The sequence below is a fragment of the Patagioenas fasciata genome, chromosome 12, assembly GCF_037038585.1.
Source record: "Patagioenas fasciata isolate bPatFas1 chromosome 12, bPatFas1.hap1, whole genome shotgun sequence".
Classification (NCBI taxonomy): Eukaryota; Metazoa; Chordata; class Aves; order Columbiformes; family Columbidae; genus Patagioenas; species Patagioenas fasciata.
Window position 1 is genome coordinate 18,995,033 of NC_092531.1, and position 19,313 is coordinate 19,014,345.

Below are 19,313 nucleotides of genomic sequence, written 5' to 3' on the forward strand. Positions count from 1 at the left end.
AATCCAAATGGCACATTTTGCCGTGGTATAATGTTCTAAATTTTTATGGAGCAGATGTCCATGGACAGAGCATCAGGCTCCTGCCACTCGGCAGGAACAGAAAGACTTGCAGCTGTCAAAGGAAAAGAGAAGAGGGAATCAACTTTTCATTATCGTTATTAAACCAGTGGCATTTGCACTAACTCCAACACACCAAACAAAAGAGGAACAAGGTAGACAAAGATTTAACCAGGTTGTTGACTCGGTAACATGAAAAAAAAAATCTTACAATCTGCAAATACAGGAAAGAAAAATACTGATGTGTAGCAGCATATACAATTAACTGATCCCAGATGCCATTCATCTGTCACATTAAATATTGTCTGTATTTTACCTTATATTTTGAATTAAACTTCCCTCCTAACAGTTTAATTTCATATGAAGTATAACAGCTATCACAACGGTCCTGGCCGCCCCCCAGCCTGCAGTGTGGGTTGCTGGTAAGCAAAAAACAACTCCTACACCAGATTACACATTTTTAGGAAAAACAAAACAAAATCTGAGCCTGTCCCCAGTGATTCCAACCAAGATACCGGCCGACAAACACATAGCAGTTCAGAATAACACAGTGCAAGACCAGTAGTGAGTCTTTTCAGTAGTCTGGTGAAACAGAGAGAATGTGAAAATCCGTATTGAAATATGCGAAGCTCTCCTCAGTGTTATGAGATGACAGACTTGGACTCATTAAAAACCAGGTATGTGTTAGCATCTATTTGGAATTACACAGTACTGTGAAGAACTGTGTCCCTAGGACATATGGAATTATTTTAAAGAATTATAGAAAGTTTTTATTCTAATTTCAAAAGGGAAGAGTCCTAGAGTCCTGGCTAATTCTGCACATAAGGGGTGTTTCATGCAGAGAAGGAAAATATCCGTTCATTTTCAAATACTACCTGCAGCTGGTCTTTTTCCTAAATACTAATTGCTGAAATCAACCCCCTTTTTGTGAAAAATGCTGCAAACTTAGAGGCGTTTATTTTCCTTGTCCTCTAAGAAAGAATAACAATAAGGGCCTGATCCAAAGCCAGGGGAGCCAGAGGGCAGCTTCTCATTGTTTTCTGTGGTAGGAGTAGACTTTTCACTAGACTACTTCTCAGAACTACAATTATCCTCTTACATAAAATGTACCGCTTAAAACCAGCACGCTTTCCACAACGAGTGGGAACACACAGATAAATCACAGTCCCACAACACAGGCAGGAGCCCTCAGACAACGTAGAACTTGAGAAACAACAGCACCAAGCTCTGTAGTGTTACTCCCTCGGAGCTCTAAAGATCCCAATTACTTTCCCCTTTAAAAAGAAAAAAAAAAAATAAATAAGTAAATAAAAAAAATAGAGAACTGGCTTTTAATTACAGGACAAGCAGAAGCAAAAAGCATTATTAAAAATAACAATAATAGTAACAATAATGTCCACGACTTATTCTATGCATGAAATAGCAACTGGATGAGACAAGGGAAGCAACTGATGAAACAAAAGCACAAAGAGGGCGATAGAGGCTGGTGGTCTATGTCCATAATTCATCTGCTTTCGGTACAGAGAACCCATGAACAAGGGCAAAACCCAAAAAGAGAGACCGAAAGAGAAGACAGAGAAAGCAAACAACCAGCAGGTTCAATATCTGCAAGTGTAAAACTCCAAGACCTTTCTCCAAGATGGGATGCAAGAAGACTATAGCTAAGTAAGCATCCCAATTGCATTATTACTCTGAAAGCTTTCCAGGTTGGTTTACAGTAAAGGAAAATCAAAGAGGGGGAAGGGCTGCCCAGCACTGCTCACATAAGCCAGGCTTTGGCAATCATTCTCGTATGTATATATATATATATATAAAAAAAAATACACAAATACATAAAATAATGTCTTCATATTTACATATTTTACATATATTTTTAATATAAAAACATTTGTATGTACATAAAATGAATATATATTTATATAAATATATATTTATAAATAAATATATATATTTATATATAAATACATAAAAAACAGTAAGAGGGGGGAAAAGCTATAATAAAGAGAGGCCTTTAATTAAATAAGATTACCACTCTGGGATCAGGCCTTCATGCTTGTCAGCTTACTCTCAAAATAAACATCTCAACCCGAGGCCTCAGTGGTGTCACTTACTCCGGCAAGGCACGCCGGGTAATCCCTCGCTGGCTTGACAGCTACATAATGTTCAAAACGTTTCACGGGTGAACAGCGGCACTTGCGCAAAAAGAAAATATTAATGCAGGGAATTAATAGAAAAAGGGATGATGGTTTACAAAAGCCAAACAAGGAAAAGGTGTCAAGTTAGTACTGGCGTTAATTGTTCGAGAAAATAATTGCGGCAGGGCGGGGGTGGCGGTGGCGCTGGGCTGTCGGGCTGTCAGAGGGGGAACATCTCAACTAGGCAGGCAGGGGAGAGGGGTCGGCAGTGTGGGATCATACAAATGACGGGCTGGCACCTCCGCGATGGCAAACAGATGGAACTTCACCTCTGCAAGGGCAACCACCACACACAGGGGCTCAGTGGTGTTTGCTGGGATGGATCTGGATGGCGAGGAGAGAAATTATGGGGGTGGACACAGCACCACAGCCCATTTCGGGGCTTTCAAGGCTTCCCCCATGCCACAGAATCGTTTTGGTTGGAAGAGATATTCCAGATCATTGAGTCCAATTGTTAATTTAACACAGTTGACTAAATCACATCCCTAAGAATATTTATGTGTCTTTTGAACGCCTCTAGGGATAGTGACACCACCACTTCCCCGGGCAGTCTGTTCCAATGCCTGACAACCCTTTCTGTGAAGAAATCTTTCCTAATATCCAACCTAATCCTCCCATGGCACAACTTGAGGCCGTTTCCTCTCATCCTATCACTTGCTACTTGGGAGAAGAGACCAACACCTTCCATGCTATGACCTCCTTCCACATAGTTGTAGAAACTGATAAGGTCTCCCCTCAGCCTCCTTTTCTCCAGGTTAAACACCCTCGGGTCCCTCAGCCACTCCCCCTACGATTGTGCTCCAGACCCTTCACCAGCTTTGTTGTCCTTTTTTCATGTTGACAAAGCTCCTGTACCTCCCTGGGCCAGCATTGCCCATTTCTGTTTTTCTTTAGGATGCCCCAGATTGCATCCAGGTGACCAAAATAGGTTAAAAAAGAAACAGGGAAGGAGAGAGAAGACAGGTGGACAAGCTGCAGCTGATGGGACAAACAGCACAGACTGCAAATTATTAACTGCATTTGAATTCAAGGCTTGAAGGCTTCTGAAATCAAGACAAGAAAGACTATTAAAAGGTATTTATTAGAGATAAACAACAATCTACAACCTACCCAAAAGAGTATAACTTTTTTTAAAAGTGCCTAGTGATTTTAGAGATTAACAGGTCAAAAAAATGTTGGGTTTTTTTTTTCCAATTTTCCTTTAAACATGACAGGCACATGTTCCTTTTCTGAAGTAGCCAGGCCACTAAAAACCAAATGAACAAACCTTTTCAGCAGACATTTCCTAGTGAAGGCAACTAAGTCAACTTTTAATCACGTACGCGCAGGCTGTTCTGCAATGCAAGGTCTGAACCTGTTCATCTCGGTCACATCAGCTGTAGTCGCGTGTCAAGTGGGTAACACAAAGAGACTGATTCTTCTTGAAATCATTTGAGAATTTAGCCCAAGAAAAATACTCCTCTAGTGGCAAAACCCAGGTGTGATGGTTTGATGTTAATTCAGAAGTTACACAAAGACAAGAAGATTCTCACACAGGAAAATATATGGACAAAACATACAAAATTAGCAGCTGCTCAGCCTAAAATAAATGCAGTAAGAACAAAAAGAAAGGATGACCTCTAAAAAAATAATTCCATCAGCTGCTCCTGTTTTCTCAGTAGAGAAAGAATATGCACCTCAATATCAATACTTCCTTGAATTTATTTCTGTAATACCCATTTTACTTCTATTTTCTATCACTCGCACTGAAAAGCAACGAGTGCAGGTTGATCAAACATCAGCTAAAATCTGGGACACAGCAGCAGGAGAGGCTTTAGTAGCCCAAGAAACTGTTAATGGTGGTTTTAAATGGATACTGCTGCCCTCTAGCAGCTACTGAGAGATGTATCATCGACTGTGTTTAATACTGTTGCACACTTGCTTCATAATTTGGCAACAAAAAAAGACCACCACACACAGACCAGAAGACTCTATATCATTTCAAGTCACACACTATTTTATAGGAGTAAACTTACTGGAAATGTACCATGTGAAACAAATCTTGACACATAAATAAATAAAAATTACCACCAAGTTGCCTTAAAATCCTGAAAAATCAAAGACCAGTGTGAAATATAACCTGGACCATCTTAAATTTTGCTTAAAAACCTACATTTTAATCTGGAGAAGGAAATGGAGGATTTATTTTATATGCACGTAAATAATAAATTCCTTGAAATCTTCCTAGAAATAGAATTACTAGAGTTATTTATAACAAGGAGAAAAACACATTTTAAAATGGAAAACACACTTCGCTTTTTAAGTGGAACACCATTATATCCTTGTACTGAAATAGCTGAGATCAAGGTTTAAAGGGGAAATTGGAAAAAAAAAGCATTCTACTGGCAGGAAATTCAGGTAATTTTGGAAAGTTTCATGCCCAGCTTGTTTTACATGACCAGATGGAAGTGAAACATTGCCTGGAAACAAGCATCGCCAATACGTTCCAAGGGAAAATAAACCAACAGAGAGCTTGATCAGTTTAAGAAATCAGTTATCTAAACTACAGTTATTTACCGAACAAGAGTCGCATGCATTCTCTGGGCCCTATGTGTGCTCTTCCAGCCCTGCCATCCCTATATTTCTTAATTTAACATTAATTAACCAAAGGTGGCTATGCATATAATGGATTCATTGCTTTTGTTTGAACTCATTCTGTTTTCCTGAGGTGCCTATCTCTGTGTGTTCATTTCCCACGGCCGGCCCAGGCGGGAGGTTTGCAGGGATCACTGTGTACAAGGGCAAAGTTTCAGCCGCACACGTTGCACTTCCAAAAATTGGACTTGGGGCAGACAAACGCCCACAGCACAACCCCTTGTACACAGAGCTAGACGGGATCCAGAAAACATCAAAGTAACCAGCACCATTCAAATTCTTAGCAGTTGTAAATTAGCCATGATTACGCCTTTCAAAAAGTGTGAAAAGTTGCCTAATACATCTCAATAATTAATAAATCTGAAGGACTAATGATCTAATTGCAGACACCCTGAAAACAGAGAAAGTCTGAATTAATCAGCGTGTTTGCAGGGAGCGATTCAGCCTAATTGCTCTGAGCATTTGCTTTCAAACAATGAACTTGCTCTAAAGCTGAAAACACACCCAGCACAGCACAAACCCATCCCTTCCTCCAGCATCCCCATATCAGCACGGACCCAGGCAGCGGATACCCCCAAGCTCTGGGTGGTGGGCTACTGCAGGTTCATTACTGCTTAAAATTAAAAATATATGTTTATTTTGTGTTTTTTCTTTCATTTTATTTTGCCCTTGGGAGACTGAGCTTTGGCATAGTTCCCACCAGCTCCAGGAGCCCACCGGGATGCTCTGGCAGTGGGTGGTGGTAGATGTGAGAGCAGATGACGATGTTCTCTGAATGGGGGAGGAAGGATGCACCCAGAATAGGTGACAGCACGTTCTGTACTCTGCAAGTCACCCTGCTGCCCTCACATGCTCAGCTGACTGTATCACGAGAGGAAATTAAAAAAAAAGGAGAGCAAAACCAAACTGCAGGAACAGGAAACAAGAAGGGAAACCTGAGAGAAAGAAACAGAGAGACAAGGCACAAAAGTCCTGTGAAAATCTAGGAAACAAAAGACCAGGTGGAAAAGAGAGAGACACGAAATTCAGGCTGGAACAATGTAGCTGAGGGGGGAAAACACAAAACAAAACAACAAACAAACAAACAAAAAACCAAAAACCAACAACCACTCACTAGCTGACATCACATCCGAGAAATATATTTATTGTAACCTCGTCATTTAACAGATTAAAAAATACACTAAAATCTTTGAAGTACAGGATTTGGAAACAGGAGGGTGATCCTCAGCCTTACAGTTACTCAAAAACACAGTTTCTTTTTTTTCTGACAGCAGTTAGAGTTGAGTTTGTTAGCTCCATACGGCTATGGCTTCACGTTGCTGCTCAGTGTCACCGTTCTGCAAAGGTGACTCATACGGGCAGCAACGTGCACAGTCTGAGCATCTCAGAGCCATAAGGGAGCAGGACACTCCAGATTTCATCAGACGGACTCAAACAAACATGAGGCATCACCCTGCCCGGGGAAAGGGAACCAGCAAGTAGAAATGGGCTCCGGTCTCTCTCAGTTCAAAGCATGCAGAGCTGAAAGTTGTGAACCTCACAGAAAAAGGCTCAATGAGGCCGTAAAAGCACTAAGGGTGCAGTAAAATGACAACATTTAGAACACTTGTGATGAAAAATGCTTAATATTTTTCAAGGCAAATAACATATAATTATCTCTCTATTCTGCAAACTGCCAATAATCCACAGACATCTGTTCAATTACTAACACATATCTCTGCTTTCTTACTACTTACAGTACTAAAACTACACAGATCAAACACTCCTCGCTGTCACCATGACACGTCATCTAGTAACAGTAATCCTATACAAAGTACTCAAAAAAACAAACTTTTGGTACTGTGTAGTTACCAAAGAGACCCACAATCTTCAGTGTCTGGTCCATCAATTAGAAGAACTATAAATACAGGACCCACGCGCTGTCTAACATTAGGCACCAAAGGTACATGCAGATAATGAGAATGCTACTTGCCAAGAGCATCTCACCATCTGCTTAGGCAGTTCCTAATGTACAACTGAGTTAGACTGGAGTCCAGGAAGCAGTGAGAAACAAGAAAATGAGGCTCCAAGCAAGCTCCTGATCAACAGGTAACACCCCTTTCATCCTGCATCCCTCAGAGGGGAAACTGCAATTTTGACCCGAAGAGGGATTTTTCTGGTTCCATCAGAACAAAGATCCCACTCTAACAGCACTCTGCTTCCCTGGCTGAGGTACATCTACTGGGATTGCTGTATCGAGGGTTTTTGTTTACCTTACTCTTCAAAAAAAAAAAAAAAGAAAAAAATATAAGAAAAGGAAATACTAAAAATCTGATTTTTTTCCTGCACTCTTTCCTTATGCACTCTACAGGTGGAACACACAGTTGAGCTAGATTCCTGGGCTGATGCGCTGCACCTTCTCTACAAAGAGCAGGTACAAGGAGAGAGCTACAGAAAGTCTGGGGCTGGAGAGACAACAGGCTGCAAAAAAACAATGCAAGGTGCTAAAGGTGGAAAAAACCAAAAAAAAAAAAAAAAAAAAAAAGAAAGGAAAAAAAAAAAAAAACAAAACCAGAAGATGTTAACAGGGATAACATTATGAAGCAGGGAGGGGAGGTTATAAAAATCTAGTAAAGAAGGAATTTAAATCACACCAAAAGCAACATATCCTGAAAAGAACAGTACACACTGAGTCAAAAAATCTGGACAAATACCTGGAAAGCTTGGAAAAAACTGAAGTCACATGTTGGTCTTCAAGCCTGCAGTTATCAGCAGAGCTACCCCTCACCTTTACTCAGCCGAGTGTAATCAATTCATATTTAATAACCATTAAGCATCTAATGAGTGAATTCATAGACAGCCCTGTGTATTCGCCAAGTAGAACCAGCAGCTTCCAGCAACAGCTGTTTCCAATGGCAGAAATATTTCTCCTTTGTCACACATCTTAGATTTCTTTTTATATGCTTATATGAACATATAGAGACGTACTTCTTACAGTGGGACAAAACAGAGGCAGAAACAAAGACTGTGTGCCAGTACTAGAGACTTCCCTCTGTCTGCTTGAATTTCAAGTACACAGAGGCATAGAATCAGTTAGATTGGAAAATATCTTTAAGATTATTGAGTCCAGCTGTAAAACTAACACTGCCAAGTTCACCACTAAACCATGTCCCTTTTGATATTCCATAATCAGTCCTTGTACTGTGTTATTCCTATTGTGTGCACCTATATATTTGTGGTCACACAGACAACAGCACATATACATGAACTCTCACCACAATCAGTATATTTAAAATGTACAGCCATTTTTGTTTATTTAGAAAATACACATATTTCCTGATAATGCAAAATCGTCTTATAAAAATATTTTCTTATATTTGTGGAGATCTATTTGGATTACGGAAAAATAAATAATTATTGGCATTCATTTTTCCTGCACTATGAGTACAGGAGATTTGAGTATGAGGTCTCCCTCTCGTATAAAAAACAAAAACAACAACAACAACAAATAAAAAAACCCTACACAAACTAAAAACACCAAACGCCCGGGGAAAACAAAATAAAAGAAAAGAAAATAAAAATACTAATGAAACAAACAGCCACAGCAGCGCTGGGATCGGCCGCGAGGGGGCACCAGCAGCACACGCCGCAGGCCGCTGCCTTTGGCCCGAGATCCTTATAAATAACATTTGTCAGGAAATTAAAATTAAAGGGGAAAAGTGCATGAGGGAGAAGAGGGCAGGGCACTGTGCTGAAGTGCCGTCTGCTTTGGCTTTGAGTAGATAGAGAGGTTCCCCAAAAATGTAAACTCAGGGGTCTGATGCCTCCTTTGAGGCTCGGTTTTTTTTCAGAGGAACTACTTATAATAACCAAATATTATAATTTAGGAAATGTACAAAACTTATGTTAAATCTGACTTAGGCTAAACATGCCTAGGGGACATGGTTTAATGCTAGAGTTAGGTTATGGTTGGATTCAATGATTTTGAGGGTCTCTTCCAGCCAGAATGATTCTGTGATTTTAGGCTGGCATGCACTCTACACTCACAGGCTCTGTGGTTTTTCTATATGCTAAATGACAAATGTTCACATGAATCATAGAATGTCCTGCGTTGGAAGGGACACACAAGGATCATTGAGCCCAACTCCTGTCCTGCAAAGGATAACCCCAAACTTCACACCATGTGAGGGCCTTGGCCAAACGCTTCTTGAACATTGCCAGGCTTGAGGCCATGACCACCTCCCTGGGGAGCATATGTCATACCCCACATCATATTTGGAGTTAGTTTCTGTAAGGAACGTTTAACAAAGGCATGCTGTTTTTACAAAACTGGGGACTTGGCACCTGACCCCAGCTGGGGGGAAAGGGCCAGGTGACAGACTATGAATCCTTAATGTAAAACAAAGTCTCTTTGAACTAATCCCAGAATGCAAACTGATCACTGTATTTAAAAAGTTAAGCTAGGGGGAAGGGTAACCAAAGAGCTGGGAATCCATATATTTCATAAATCAATAAGCAGAGGAAGTTGTTAGAATTAGATGAATGAGACAGGTAAACTGAGGCAGGTGTCGGGTGGTCTGTAAACCCTGAAGTACCCAACCAATGCTGAACATGAAAGGGAATTTGCAGCCAGGATCTGGGGGGATATAAGCAGGGGCTTTTTGCCCTGTTCTGTGTACCTGCCTTTAGGTAGAACACTCGATCTTGCAAAATCATTATTATAATATGCTTTGCTGAGAGATCCTGCCTGGGACTATTATATTTGCAAGGTAATTGTTTGCTACAGTTTCCATGAGTGCAATGCTACTTCACGCAGTTACTGCTGGGCATGACCACTTTATTTGAATAAATGCAGGACAGTGCTACTCCTACCTATGAACTCTGATCCTCTGTCACCACCGTGAGCCAAGCAGAGCATTTTTGCAGTTGCTCACTCAAGACTGACCAGAGGAGACTTCAAACTCCAACACAGGACCAGCAACTCAGCATCACCCATTGAAGATCTCCAGGCGCCTTGTTGCAACCTGGACAGGCTGGAGAGTTGGGCGGGGAAAAAATTTAATGAAATATAACAAGGGCAAATGTAGAGTCTTGCATCTGGGTAGGAAAAACCCCAGGTTCCAGTATAAGTTGGGGAATGACCTATTAGAGAGCAGTGTAGGGGAAAGGGACCTGGGGGTCCTGGTGGACAGCAGGGTGACCATGAGCCAGCACTGGGCCCTTGTGGCCAGCAAGGACAATGGTATCTGGGGTGTATTAGAAGGGGGGTGGTCAGTAGGTCAGAGAGGTTCTCCTGCCCCTCTAACTCTGCCCTGGTGAGACCACATCTGGAATATTGTGTCCAGTTCTGGGCCCTCAGTTCCAGAAGGACAGGGAACTGCTGGAGAGGGTCCAGCGCAGAGCAACAAAGATGATGAAGGGAGTGGAGCATCTCCCGTGTGAGGAAAGGCTGAGGGAGCTGGGTCTCTTTAGCCTGGAGAAGAGGAGACTGAGGGGTGACCTCATTAATGTTTCCAGATATATAAAGGGTGAGTGTCAGGAGGATGGAGCCAGGCTCTTCTCGGTGACAACCAATGACAGGACAAGGGGTAATGGGTTCAAACTGGAACACAAGAGGTTCCACTTAAATTTTAGAAGAAACTTCTTCTCAGTAAGGGTAACAGAACACTGGACCAGGCTGCCCAGGGGGTTTGTGGAGTCTCCTACTCTGGAGACATTCAAACCTGCCTGGACACATTCCTGTGTAACCTCATCTAAGTGTTCCTGCTCCGGCAGGGCGATTGAACTGGATAATCTTTTAAGGTCCCTTCCAATCCCTGACATTTTGTGATTCTGTGAAAAGGGCCTGAAACCCTCTCCCAGCTGTGCCAGGCGGCATTGCTTGGGTAGCTCTAGGGGTTTGCCGTTCCCAAAATGTGAATGAGGATGACTTGGCCTCTAGCCCAATCTGCAGTCTGACTTGCAGGATACACCGGCTGCAGACAACATGTTCCTATATTCAGATAATTCAGAGTAGGCAATGGGGGAAGAGGAGGGAAGTCACATTCTCCCAGCCCACAAGTTTTCTCTGCGGTTTTCACATGTTGGAGAGATGAGCAAAGCTGACAACTTCCCACTTTTAACAGCACGTTGCAAAGAAACACTGGTTGCAGTTCAGCCCTAAATGTCACGCAAAGATCCTAAGTAACTGGTAGGACAGCAGAGACCTATAAAGATGTGCATAGATGTGCATCAGGGCAACGGTAGCATGCTTGTTTTTTTTTTAAGGACCCACCACTGCAACGTGATGGTGACTGAAGAATAGTAAACCAAATAACCCACAAATTTTATGGAAGGATGCATCACCTTGCATACTCAGTCTCCTAAATGAGCAGTCATCTGCCGCAAAGCGAGTGACCATCAAAATGCTTTTTTTCTCCTTACTTATGTGTTTTCACCCTGTTGTCCAATGCTTCACTGAGAAAAGCATTTGCTTTCTTACAAAACCAAACACAGCCTAGAGCAAACTATGCTCTGTCTTCTTTAGAAATACCACTCTGCTGGAATTGCTCACTTATAGCATCTTTTCCATACAAGCAGCTGGATGTGCCCTGGCTTGTGCAGCTTGCTAGTAAATCTGATGAACTGCTACACTGTCAGGAAATACATGCTTCTGTTCAAAGAGAAAAATACCTTAACCTAAGTGTTCAATCGGTCCTTCTAAAAGCTGGAAAGAAAAAGTAGCATACACTTGGTCAAGAGTTACTGTTTGGTGAAGACATGAAAAACCAACATGGAAAAGTTAACTGAGATAATAGATAATGGAAATCTCAACAAGCACTGCATACAAGAAGGCTTCTAAATCCATACATGTCCCTCCAGATGCAAATCTTCACAGGCCTTTAGGCTGTGCAAGCTTATTTTCTTTAAACCTGTATGAATAAACCTTATTGCTTCATCTGAAAGAAACCGCTCATACATTTTGCAATGTGAAAGTATCAGAACCATTTCAACATGCAGACAAAAAAAAAAAAACAAAAAAACAAAAAAAAAGAATCTAAAATGCAGAAAGATTGGACATATGGAAGAGCTTTCTGACAGGTTCAGGTCAAAGGTCCTGAAGCAGCTGTTTCTGCAGAGCCCAGCAAGCCCCTGCAGAGCCTCTGGCAGGACAGGCAAGTGGAGAAACTATCAACTGGCTGCTCGTAGACACTTTTACTCCCCATTGCAACAGCCCGAAGAGCCAGGCTAACAGCAGGCACTTTCACACAGTTTTTCCAGGAATCCCCAAATCCATTCTACTTTATTTGATACGTCATTTGGGAGTGGATTTTTTTTTTATATTTTTTTTTAATGTTGTCATCCTTAAATTGCATCCCAGATTAGAGAGGGGACTGTTGGCTTACAGCCCTGCTCCTATGGTTTCCCTTTTATGAAAATCTTTGCAGACAATCCAAAAATCACTCCTCTAGCAGCTCCACTATCTAATAAAACTCAAAATATTCTCTGGCTTATCTTTTTTGAAGCTCAAAGAGAATTTCTCAAGATGAATGACTCTGCAGTTCCTGAACAGACAGAGATGCTACGCCCAACCGAGGCGCTGCCTTGCAGTTGCACAGACAAGAGGAGCAGCAAGCAGAGGGCAGCTCCCTCCTCTGTGTACCTAAGGTGGATAAACCCAACCATCAAGCGCTCTGACATGGGCAACGGACACAAGTCAATGTCTTGTTGCATCAGAGGTAAGAAAAGAAGTCAACTGCTGCAAAAGTGAAGTCAGTGAAAAGAGAGCTGGGGGAATTTTGAAGGAAATCAGATGGAATGTGGGGCTCACCACAGCGATCTCTGATAACCAGGTTCCGGCCTTCCTTCAGGTGGATGGTCAGCAGGTAGGCAAAGGGGCTGGGCAGGTCACCCAAGCAATTGTTGGCTTCCTCTAGAGCCTAAGAACAAAGAAATTGGTCACAACTGCACATCTCCTGAAGCGGACCCTGAACGAAGCAGGTGTTTTGCAGAGACAAAGTTCTCATCTTTCCTTACGGCAACCTTTTACATAAAGAGAAAAAAAATTCTTTCCCAGACTTTGTTTCGTTATGCAAATAGCTAATTATCAGCATCAGGTATGTTCAACAAAGCAAAGGGTAACACAAGAAGGGTTAGACCTGAAAATGAGTGGTAATAACAATCATAAATGCATGCACAGTTTCCAAATCCTACCAACTTAGTACATTGTTTGTTCGTTTGTTTTCTAGCTGTTTCTTGTGCATTCACAGATACCTCAAGTTGGAAGTAACCCATAAGGATCAAGTCTATCTGTACTCATCTAATGGCCTCAGGAGGAAGTACACGTTTCTCATAGCTACTAAGAGTACAGCAGTTCTTCACACAGTTATAAAAGGGCAAAACTAAGCAATAGGCAACACAAGCTGTGAGGTTTTGCAGTTGCAAACTCAAAAAGATTCTTATTGATCAGAGATGCAGACAGGGTTACACACCTCAGCATCATCATCATCATACTACTGGTGCGTTCAGTGAAAACAGCCTCTGGACGGCACTTGAGAGGTTGTCAGAGGGCAAAGGTGTTAATAGAAAAGTTCATCCAAAATAGGCAAATATGCTTTACATGAGAAGAGCACATATCAAAACTGTCAATGTCTTTCCACACGGCCCTAAAACTGTTTTTTTTTGTGTCCATCAAACCTTACAGCAATTATTAAGATATTTGCTGTCTTCATTTTAATCCAGTTTATTCCTGGGTTCCTAGTTGAGTATTTATGCTAATGTCTTCATCAGCTACCAGTGAAACATGGAGATCAGAGACTACTTTAAAAAAAACAAAACCAAAAAAACCCTAGAACATTTGGATAAATTTAAAACATTAGCAACTGCTCTGCAATACTAAAAAGAAAATAAATAATAATAAAAAGCAAAAAACAAACACAAAGCCATCAATAAATAAGCAAACCCCAACAAACAAACAAAAAACCTCACTAAAGAAATCTGTGGAATGCTTCTTCACCTGCTGGGCTTTTAAACTTGTAAGCAGCAAAGAACCTAAAACTGAAATAAATTGTGCTTCTGATAAAATTTCAAAATGCTTTAAAATGAAAGGACTTACCATCTGATCATTAAAAATTTGAGATGATATGGAAGAGTCTAGATCCATTTCTCCACAAGGGTACTATAAAAAATACATACAATGAATTAGACAATAGTAATATAAGGATCAAGAAAATTCTCCTAGTATGAGTCAAGAAAATACTCATACATATGTGTAACCAGTGAAATTCTTTGTTAAAATGTAATTATACTTCTGCTTACAGAAACATTCCCCTCCATAATTTAAATATAAATTTATTTTTCCTGTTTTACAGTAACTGCACATAGTCTCTTGAGTCTAATTAAAAAAATACACACCTACTTCCACCTATTGGAATAAATTAAATTCTCCTCCTCCCCAGCAGAGACCTGTGCTTTCAGTGCTTAACGTCCTTACCACAAACTCTCCTGATGCCTGAAGGTGGCTGCATCTGGTGACTGATCAGTCACAGCCTTGCAGTGCTGAGCCCTATTCCTGGAGCAGAATTTTAGCTGTTCAATCTCCAAGTGCCCTCAATAAGATGAAATTAAAAAATGCCAGCAGTGTTGGCAGCAGCAGCAATAACCCGGGGTTGGAGAGCCAGCTGCTCTCCCACTTGTCTACAATTTCTCCTTCATCACCCAAAAGGGAAGGTCCAGGAAAGGATTTTTTTTAAATATTCAAATTTAGAAAGAAATGGTCAGACAGAAAGGAAAAAGACATGTTAGACATTGACTTCCCCCCACTTTCTGTGTCCAGCATAGGAGAGGAAGTCAAACATTTCTTCTTAAATACTGACTCATCCAAAAACTTGAGGCTATGACAGCACGGCATGTAGACTGTCTGGATACACAGATGGGATTCATCAGTCAAGAAACCTCTGATGCTGTTTTGACTTCTAGAACAGTCTATGATCATCGTTTTAGCTGAAGAGGACCTACGTGCCTGGGCACCTCTTTTGGTCCAATGCAGGGCAATCACAGCCCATTAAAACACAAAGATTTATGCTAAGAATAACCTCGGTCTACAGAATTGCACACAAGGTGGAATTCGATCCTCATGCGAAAATGTCTTTATGTGCAGTGTGGTAACATCCAAATCTCTCAAATGAGAGTTGCATTGTGTGGAACACTATACAAACAAACAAAAAAAAACTAGTTCCTGCACAAAAGATCATAAATCTTAAAGATATCGATATGCTAAAATAAATTAAAATATACTTTTGTGTAATTCTTCTCCTCCCCTGAAATACATATACTACGTATCAGGAAATACAATAATCCAGCATTGCAAGTAAAAATTCACTTGCATGACAGACAAAATTTAACACTATGGTTCCCACAGTAATCATAACTTGGCCACCTTGCAAAAACACATTAAAAGTAGAAAAATTATCATCATAAAGAGCAGGAGAAGAGTTTTCTCGCACAACAGAGCCAAGTTACAGCTGCTAGGGGAACCCTAATGTTGAATTTCCTGACTAGTATGCATAAAAATCTCACTTATGTGCATTAAACCCGGTATTTCTCGTAGTCTCTGGCTTCACAGGAATCTCCTTCAGGCACCATCACTGGCACTGATAACGTTTTCTCTTTACAGCTTGTTTTACACGACATAAACACAGAATCAGTGAACTGTACTGAAAGCACAGCTATAATAATAAAAAACTCTGCTAGCTTGATATCACAATACAAACATTACCCTCAAGTTATGATTTTTTTCTTTATTCACCTTTTTGTTTACTTGTAATGCATCGACAGATTTTGAACAAAGCTTATAGTTTTAAACAAAAAAAGCTTTTTTTTTCCATTTTATTTCCACATAATGTAAATTGGTATTATTCTAGGTAATTATTGCAATAAGATAACTGAATATAGACAAAGGTCTCACTGAAAATATCGCCCTGAAATCTTGATTTTTATCCAACTACAGTGATGTTTCTGAACTTTAAAGTATAAACAAATGTGACCACATCCACCAAGTAGGTCACAGTCCCAAATGTATCTGTGTAAAAACAAATCCAACAGGAGTATATATATGAATATATATACACAAATCAATCAAATGTTCCTCCTGATAAGATTTACAACCTCTTGTTTTCTGCAGAGAATGATTCAAAACACAAGGGCACTGAGTGCATCAGCAAGGAGATGAGGTTTTGGGTTGCCAGTGACTCACTGCAAGGTGTTAGAAGACGAAGTAGGGTTAGAGAACTTTAGCAATGACGTGTGACCACGGACTGAACCCAACTGCAAAAGTAACATTCATCATCATAGAATCATAGAATATCCTGAGGTGGAAGCAACCCACAAAGATCATCAGAATGATGCTCTTTGCAACCTGCATCAACCAGGGATGGGGTTCAATACAACTTCAGTTACTTCTGCACCCTTCAAATTTGCCCAGCTGGGGTGCAATAGTTAACAGATGAAGTAAATTTCTTAATAAATTCGAAATATGGTATCTGTGTCAAGAGCTTTTACTGAAGATGGCAAGATCTGAGCACTGACAGCTTTGTACCGAGAGTTTAGATGAGTGTAAAAACCACAAGCCCACACCAAGCTCATGCACGAGGCTCAGAAAGTGTCTCACGGTATTGGGTGACCAAAGACAACCAGGAAATGAGTAGGTGGCATGTGACAAGCAATTCAGGGGGAAAAAAGCTCAACCTACATTTTTTTCTTTTTTTAGTTAGCTTTGTTCCAGGGATGTGCCTTCCTTCTGATTTACCTCGCTGATCAGTGAACGATGCTCACAAATGAACTATGTGAGCTATTGCGCTCCTCACAGCAACCCCACCCAGTAACAGGAGACCAAGAACCTCTGCAACAAACTGCCCCCATCTGAGGCACACCAAGTACAAATTTTGTAGATGTTCAGTGAAGTACAAGGAAAGCTGAATATTGATGTTTCCATGACATTCACCTCGTAAATAATTAAATTTGTCAATTCCTTATCTATTTCTATTTTTCTTTGTTTCACTCTCTGTTGTACACTCTTTAAAAAAAGAGGCAGATTATAGGAAGGTAGGTAGGGTATTCACATAGTGAGATGCTTTGGTATAAAAGTAAACATTAAATTAATTTAAACAAACAAGCATACACACAAATTCACATTTTTTGAAAGATTAAATGCTGCAGAAAATAAGCCAGATTCAGACTGTGCACCTAGATTAAACCTGATTTGAAGTTACTGCATCACTATAGAGGTACCACTTTCTTGTAAAGCACTTAGTTTGCTCAAAGTCAAAGCAGGATTTAGGGTTAACTTCAGTGCTGCTGCAAGTGCATTCAGTAAATTTGGGGTTAGAGCTTCTGGTCTACAAAAGCAGGAAAGAACAATTACTATCATTAAAACAACCTGGAAAAACTCCTGATGACGACATGTTCATAATGTCCCATCTACCAATTGAGTTGCTACAACTTTTGAGTTAAGTTTAAGTAGAGAGTTGCAACAACTTTTGACTTAAGTGAGCAATTCCAACAAATCTGAAAAATCTCAAGTGTCAAAATATTGCCAAAATAAAAAAGAAAACAGAGCAGGGTTATATCACAGCTCCAAATTGACAGAAAGGATATCTGAATTAGTATCCAATAGTTTAAATACCATGTAAGGTTTATGCTCATTTTTATCCCTCATTCCTTCTTTGAACAGGGCCCCCTCCTCCATCCCATTATACCCCAGACAATTAAGGAGAAGCATGATGAGACTGAGGCAGCCACTGAGCCCGGCAATGCCCCAGGACCCACCTCTGTCCCCTCGTCCGACAGCGCGGTGCTCAGACGGGCGCTCTGTAGCAGCTCAAAGAGGTCGGCGCTGGATTCTCTCCTCGCCCCGGACACAGGGCTGCCTGTGATTTGCGTGTCCGGGTGGGTGACCGTCACCTCCATGCACATCGCCTGCTGCGATGCCTGCAAACAGTCCTCTCCTGCTGGCCTCACCGAAGCGCTTCTGCTTTTCAGGGACACCACAGACCCGGAGAAGCTTTTGGGGGAGCAGCTCGACACCACCTGAGTGTTCAAATAAGTCGTTTCTTCTTCCGTTAGAGTCTCCACCTCCAGCATGTCAGGCACTGACACACTGAGCCGCCGGTCCAAGAAGTGGACCTTCCTCTCCACCATTTTGCTAGACCTCTTCTTTGTCTTCTTCACGCTTAGGTTTCGCAGGAACGGTCTAGTTTTCTGCTTCAGGGATCCCCAGACGGATGGTTTATCCAAGTCCATCGCTGCAAAGGGAATCTCAGTGATGTCTCCTGCAAGAAACGGCTTCAGCGATTCCCAGGCTGACTAAGAGGAATGTAGGAAGATGGCAAGTCAATCACAAAAGTGAACAGCCGCTGAAGATTATGATTCATGTTGTCTCATCTTAAAACTTTCAGTCGTTTTTCTAAACAGTTAAAACAAGGCATGCCACATTAGTAAGTGCTTCCAAATACAATCTGGTGGGTAGGTTTGATTATTTAGAAGGAAAACAGCCAGAATAAGTATTTAATCCTACACTGAAATGCAATGTCTGCCCACTATGTGATTGCTAAGACGAGATGTTGTATTTCTTCTTCTGCCAAGCCCCAATTTGCAACAATTTGTGATTTAGCCTATTTGAAACTGTTTCTGTAAAAAACTTACTGATGGGAGTTAAATCGTGATAATGCTAGCACACAAAAAATCCTGGCAAAGCTGGCACCATAATTCCTGCTGATGCTTTTCCATCACATGTATTTTTTTTTTTTGCTTTTTCCTAGGTTACATGGGTTCTTACATGACTTGTTAGTGGACAAGCACAACATGAAAAACAGCCCCATAAACCAAGTGGCTGAGGCTGAAGAGGACACTTTAGACATGAGAAATCCCAGGTGAGACCCTAGAACCCTAACCCTACTATGTTAACCCACTGTCAGGCAAAGTTGTCACTGAAGAACTGATTTTCCTCATAAGGAAGGAATTCAAGAGAAAATGAAGATAAAAAATGGACAGACGGATCACTTCAATTTGGAAAACCTGCTGGGGGACTCTTGTCTTTGAGTTGATTCATACTGAGCATTTATACAGTAGGGAGGGACAAGAAGAAACTACCCAAAACACGAAGTCACCTACTGTATCTGCATTGTAAGGGAGCAGCCAAACGGACACCTCTGCACAGGAATATCCTCACGGACAGCGTCTTTCGTGATTAACAGCTGAGCAACCATCCTTATTCTGTAAAGCAGAGAAAGTCAAATCTCATTAAGAAAAAGGCTGATGAAATCTGCAAATTTACTCTTTCGCAGTCCCAAAGACATGCACACAGAGCTTACAGTATATACACACGTCCTAAGAAACCTAAACCCGCTAACTACATGACTGCTGCTTCCAAAACTCACATCTTTATACTCCAACAATTGCACAGTTGACCAA

At 41.0% G+C, this 19,313-nt stretch overlaps 1 protein-coding gene across 3 annotated transcripts in view; it reads right to left on the bottom strand.

Annotated features, from left to right (window-relative positions):
• MCTP2 (multiple C2 and transmembrane domain containing 2) overlaps nucleotides 1-19,113 on the bottom strand; it is a 104,709-nt gene extending 85,596 nt beyond the window's left edge. For 2 of the 3 annotated variants that reach the window (XM_071814001.1, XM_071814000.1), the window contains exons 1-4: nucleotides 19,014-19,113; nucleotides 17,670-18,306; nucleotides 13,960-14,022; nucleotides 12,676-12,784 (exon numbers count right to left, since the gene is read on the bottom strand). In XM_071814001.1, coding sequence (XP_071670102.1) covers nucleotides 12,676-12,784; nucleotides 13,960-14,022; nucleotides 17,670-18,143 — 646 coding nt within the window. In that variant the 5' untranslated portion in view covers nucleotides 18,144-18,306; nucleotides 19,014-19,113. The remainder of the gene's footprint in view (nucleotides 1-12,675; nucleotides 12,785-13,959; nucleotides 14,023-17,669; nucleotides 18,307-19,013) is intronic. The other variant, XM_065847658.2, reaches the window with a different exon arrangement.
• Nucleotides 19,114-19,313: the final 200 nt, after the last annotated feature.